Source organism: Rhinichthys klamathensis, unplaced genomic scaffold (genome assembly GCF_029890125.1).
Source record: "Rhinichthys klamathensis goyatoka isolate OS25496 unplaced genomic scaffold, OSU_Roscu_1.1 h1tg000578l_1, whole genome shotgun sequence".
Lineage (NCBI taxonomy): Eukaryota > Metazoa > Chordata > Actinopteri > Cypriniformes > Leuciscidae > Rhinichthys > Rhinichthys klamathensis.
Genome location: NW_026607042.1, coordinates 249,981 through 255,980, shown reverse-complemented (window position 1 = coordinate 255,980; position 6,000 = coordinate 249,981). Strand labels below are relative to the sequence as shown.

The following is a 6,000-nucleotide window of genomic DNA, read 5'->3' as shown; positions in this document are numbered from 1 at the left end:
ACTGTATATGAGTATGATTTTATTAAGCTGAGGAAATAATTACATATTAAAAAAAACAAAACCTTTGCCATAATTACACACTACTCCATCATATATGGACCTAAACATTCACAAAGTTGTGTGTTTAATGTGCAGTCTATTTAAGTTGCTATTTGCTTAAAATGGTGTGTTACAATCAAGCATCCTAAAATAAAAAAATTCAAGTAAAGCATTGTTAAAAATAATAGCTCCCAACGTTTTTTAAGTCTGGTGTACTGTAAATGTTTTTATTTTGAATTTGTGGTGAATTACAATGGCTATGGTAAAAAAACATACTAACAACAACAACAACAAAAACTTAACACAAGTGCTATACTCATGGCAATACAATGGATATGACAGGGTTTTAGTTTTACCCCATGGACAGAATTGGACAAAATTTTGCATGCATCCTCAGAATGTCCCGTTGTCGATGTGTGCCAAATTTAGTTAAGTTTGGACTTGGAGTTCAGCAGATATAGGGCATTTAGTGCAAATGGGACTAATAGGCTAAGTGGAGTTTGATACTTGACTGTAGAATTCAGTGGGAAAACAATCATTCAGATTCTAGCGCATACAGCTGCAAAGATATGCTGAAAAACAGCCCCATAAGAGTCTGTGGACCTGAGCAGCGGTGCATGTATCGGACAAGTTTGGGGTCTCTGCGTTTTACAATCTCTGACTGACACCCCGGAATTGTACAGAACAAACTCAAAAGGGTTGCAGTAATTTTCAGGTTTTGCTTATTCTGTAGTTCTCCCTCTCCCCAACAGATGTCTCCGTGGATCCCTGATGGTCAGACTCCGCACATGCTGGATCTCTTCACACAGATGTTGTCTATGGGAGGCTGTGGTTGGCTCTTCAGCAGCAGGGGGGGGCACACGCAGCCTGTGCTTTATATCCTGAATCGGGCTCTTTACTCTGCCAGAATCATGTAGGCTGCTTTCAGGCAGGAGCCCTCCTCATCCTCACACTGATCAAGACCGCATGAGGAGCAGGGATGGCCGGGGGACGCAGAGGACTGGTGGCCCCGCAGAACACTTTCCTGGAGAATATAGTCCGCCGCTCCAACGGTGAGAGAAGCCTTTCACTATTTCCTATTGGGGAAATCATTTATTCTGCAACATTACAGTCAACTCACTCCACGTGCTTTAGCTGTGCCTGCATATAGTACAACCATTCAGGTCTCATACTGTTGTACCACAATGATTGCTCTGCTATATTTTATTTGGTATTTCACACATTGAATAATCTGTTGTTTTAGACTGCTCTGCTTGTGTATGTGTGTATATATATATATATTGCATGTTATATAATCATACTATTAACCTACATATTACACATTTTTAAGTAGGGATTTAGAATTGATAAACTTGGGAATAAAGACAGGACAAAAATCTAAAAGTTTATTAAAAAGATGTTTGTTCTTGCTGTAACTTTTTCCTTTCAACTTTTCAGTTTGGACATTTTCTCATAGACAGACAGGTATATAGCTGATGTTTTGCTGTGATTCAGTCCCATCCATCCCACTGTGGTGCCGTTTCTGTTCACCGTCGCTTGCGTTGACATCTGTAGTTTGTAGATCTAGATCAGTAGAAGTGATTTCTCTTATCCCTTAATTCATTCTCTGTATATTGTACTGCTAATGTGCTTTCACTATATTGTAATGTAATCAAGGGAATTTGTGGGAAGCATTAACACCCTAGTAAAGAAGAGGCAAAATCTGTATTAATAGAGACCTGAAAATGATGAGCTACTTCTGGTGAAATCACATTATAGGACAAAAAAATCACCCTTTTCTTTTCTCTGTTTTAAAGTAATCCTGTTTGATCTCTCTTTACATTCTACACTGTAGAAAGCTCATGAATATTTAATGAGGTCATTAACGATTGGCTGTCTGTTGGTAAACAACATTCTAGCACTGGATTCTTTCGTTTCACACTGTATTTGGCGATGCAGTTCGGGCATCAGATTTAGAGTTATCTATGAAGCATTGTTAAACTCAGTGTTTAAGGTGCTCTAAATGTTTATTTTAAAGAAGCGTATCAGATATCAGGCATTCTACTCTTCAGCAGTCGCCACTGCTAGCAGATGCCGTAACTACAGGTTTATGCTGGCCATTCAAAAGCTTTTAATAGCTGTAGAAATATGTCATTATAAAGTCATAAAGTCATGACATAACTGTCCTGATGGCATCTACAGGGGCTAAAGGTAACCTTATGTTTACAGAATTCACCCATGGAATTGTTTATTTCTTCAAGAGTAAAGTTGCGGTCACATTTACCATTGTTCAGCGAATTTGGGAATGTTGCATGGGGGCGAAAGATTTCCCCACACAGATTTCACATCGTGTTGAAGTTGGTCACGTGCATTCGCCATGTTGACCAACACAAAGCTTGGTTTAAAAGTGACTTCTGGGCTTCAAACATTGCTACACTAGTAATGTACGATGGATCTTTTTTGCCCTGTGAAATTTGGCTAATGTGACCGCAGCTTCAGGTGAATGTGGGAGCTAGTGTTTTATCTTATATCAGAATTAAGTCTTGACTTTTGAGACCCCTATATCATTGCTGTTGTAACCACAATATAAAAAACAATGTTTCATTCCTTCCTGGCAGACACCAATTTTGTTTTGGGGAATGCCCAAATTGTGGATTGGCCTATTGTCTACAGCAATGATGGATTCTGCAAGCTGTCTGGTTACCATCGTGCCGAAGTCATGCAGAAGAGCAGCACATGCAGGTGCTCCCCTGTTTATTTATAATTAAACTGCATCTAAGTCATATTAGTGTCACTTAAAGGAGTAGTTCACTTCAGAATGAACATTTCCTCCTAATTTACTATCATCCAAGATGTTCATGTCTTTCTTTCTTCAGTCGAAGAGAAATGAAGGTGTTTGAGGAACACACTCCAGGGTTTCTCCATATAGTGACTTCAATGGGGTCCAACGGGTCGAAGGTCCAGATGTGAGTTTCAGTGCAGCTTCAAAGTCTCGACACGATCCAGCCGAGGAATAAGAGTCTGATCTAGACAAACCAGCGGAAAAAAAACATTTATATACTTTTTAACCACAAATGTTCGACTTTGAAGCTGCACTGAAACTCACATTTAGCCTTCAACCCGTTGGACCCCATTGAAGTCACTATATGGAGAAATCCTGGAATGTTTCCTCAAAAAACTTAATTTATTTTTTCGACCGAAGAAAGAAAGACATGAACATCTTGGATGACGTGGGGGTAAGTACATTTTTTAAGGAAATTTTAATTCTGCTCCTTTAACAAATCAGGACCATAACCATTTAATGGAGAATAACCACAACCTCAAGTTGTTAGATCATCGATCTGGCAACATGGCTCACAGCTTGAGTTTATGGCTCACTCAGTATTTTAATAGAGATTGGTTATGTACGGCTCTTTGTCCTTCTCTCAGCTACATGTATGGGGAACTCACTGACAAAGAAACCTGCGATAAAGTCCGCCAGACCTTTGAGAACTATGAGATGAACTCCTTTGAAATACTTATGTACAAGAAGAACCGTGAGTTGGCTATTTGAAATCATTTGAAATAGTTTATTCTTATCATATTTATCAAGGAATTAAAAAAAATTGCTGATATTGCAGGGATGCCAGTGTGGTTCTTCATCAAAATTGCTCCCATCCGAAACGAACAGGACAAAGTTGTACTCTTCCTCTGCACCTTCAGTGATATCACTGCATTCAAGCAGCCTATTGAAGATGACTCCTCTAAAGGTTTGATTCGACTCATTTCCCATCAGCCAAAACATTTCATTAGGTGTAAATTGCATCAGGAAAGTGAAATTGCATCTCTGTGTTTGACTTTAGATTTAATCAGGATGTTGTTTTCACTGCTGGAACAATTTCTATTTTTTTTTATATTTATCATGCAGGAATGAAACTACCCACTTTATAATACTGATTTATAAACAATCCTTACATTATACATGTATTTTCCTCTAACCATTTCCTCTTTTTATATGACTGAAGGCTGGGGAAAGTTTGCTCGCCTGACGCGGGCGTTGACCAGCAGCCGTGGTGTTCTACAGCAGCTGACGCCCACTGTCCACAAGGGCGAGAACGTCCACAAACACTCCCGTCTGGCCGAGGTGATCACTGTTGTGTGTGTGTGTGTCTACATATGTGTTCTAGCACTTTCATCAAAGCAACACTCCATCCATTTATACCTGAGCCCTCTTGGCCAAGAGTGTGTGCTGCAATCCCAAAAGCCCCTCTGCTGTCTTGAGATAAATCTCCAACATGTGCGGCTGCTATTCACGTCACACACTCCTCATCAACTTCCCCCTCAGTTCCTGCATCGGCTCCAAAACGCTTTCTGAGCACATTTTGGCACGCTATAGGGTATGCATACAGTGCACGTGATGTAAATTACATCATCAGCATAGTACATGCGTCCAGATGAATTTGTCACTGTTTGCTCAGCTCAAAAATGAGCCTGAAAAAAGACGGAACAACAAGAGATTCTTGCGTAACACTTTATGTTGCAGTGTCCTTATTACATATGTTACATGTACTTACCACAATAACAACAGCAAATTATGCATAATTACATGCAACTAACCCTCAACCAAATCCTACCCTAGCTAAGTAAATAATTCAGTACTTATATGTAACAATGACACCTTAAAATAAAGTGTAACCGATTCTTGCAACTGTAATTTAAACATGTACAAAGGCATTTTATCAGCCATAGCTTCTGGAGAGAAATAGTCCAGATACTGGACAGAGAAAGGTACTATCAAATGCTATCAAATGGAGTATACTTTAGTCTCTGTTCACATTATATTATTTGGGTCCAAACTGCGGTACACTGTAAAAAATCAGAAGTTATTATTAAAAGGTGACAGAGGTTTAGATGTCATTTTATTTTCATTTGATGTTACCATGATGGAGATCAGTGTTTGCTTTAGTTGGGCTCTTGACCCTTGACTATTGAAAAGTAGTTTATCTTTGGCTGCTGAAACTGTGTCTTTAAAATACATTTGGTATGGCAAAAAAGCTGAAAGAAAACAGGATCAGATGACAGTGACTATTTATTAATGGTCACAATTAACATATAGTAGGCCGATTCAATGAGCTCTTTGATTGTCTAATGTATTTATATGGGTGATGTTTTGTATTTTTGATTATGGGATCATTGTGATTTTACAGTTCGAGATCTATCAGGGTTTTGACAACCATAGAATATGAAGAATTTTAAAATGCTTTTGCTCAGAACATTTTGAACTTCTACTGTAGATCAGCCAGACACACACAGACAAAGAATCGACGTATGAATCTCAACAATGGTGACAATCAAACGTTTCATGCTGCAATGCATGTTGGGTACCAGCATAGTACAGAAGAATCGCCCATGACTCCCAGCATGCATTGCAGCAGGAATAAATTATGCAGCTGAATTTTCTGGTTATTTTCTTTAATTTGTACTTTTTAATTTGTGACTTTTAGCAGCATATTTTGTGATGGTCAGATTTGATGTTATTATTTTTGTTGATTGTCACCATTGTTGAGATTCATTGGCTGATTGTTGATGTCTGTGTGTGTCTAACTGAATCCATAGTTCAACATTTTTAGTGAATGATGAGTTAACTGATTTGCGCAGCACTGCTTGATCTTTTGCTGTAGTTTCACAAGTGTAATAATATAAAATTTAAGCTGTATGTTGTAAAACAACACGATTTTGATAAGGGAACAAAGTTTGTTTCGGCTGTACAGTAGATCTAGAAGAAAACGGTCATTTTTGTTGTAAAAAAGTTATTAATTTAGTTAATTTATAGCCGCTCTGGAGAAAACCGTGATGTCATCGTCCAGCTCAGTTCAGTTCTCATATAATGGTGTCAATGCAGGAGGAGATCAATAATATTGTTGAATAGTAAGTATGAAAGGCTATGTGTTCGCTGTAAGCATATGCTAACCGTTTGTGTCAAAACTGTGGTATACTTTGAAC

At 38.4% G+C, this 6,000-nt stretch overlaps 1 protein-coding gene across 1 annotated transcript in view; it reads left to right on the top strand.

Moving 5' to 3' along the window:
- Nucleotides 1-925: 925 nt before the first annotated feature.
- Nucleotides 926-6,000, top strand: part of kcnh1b (potassium voltage-gated channel, subfamily H (eag-related), member 1b) — a 57,254-nt gene continuing 52,179 nt past the window's right edge. Inside the window, exons 1-5 of the mRNA XM_056240002.1 lie at nucleotides 926-1,091; nucleotides 2,637-2,760; nucleotides 3,448-3,554; nucleotides 3,639-3,767; nucleotides 4,023-4,141. Coding sequence (XP_056095977.1) covers nucleotides 1,019-1,091; nucleotides 2,637-2,760; nucleotides 3,448-3,554; nucleotides 3,639-3,767; nucleotides 4,023-4,141 — 552 coding nt within the window. The 5' untranslated portion in view covers nucleotides 926-1,018. The remainder of the gene's footprint in view (nucleotides 1,092-2,636; nucleotides 2,761-3,447; nucleotides 3,555-3,638; nucleotides 3,768-4,022; nucleotides 4,142-6,000) is intronic.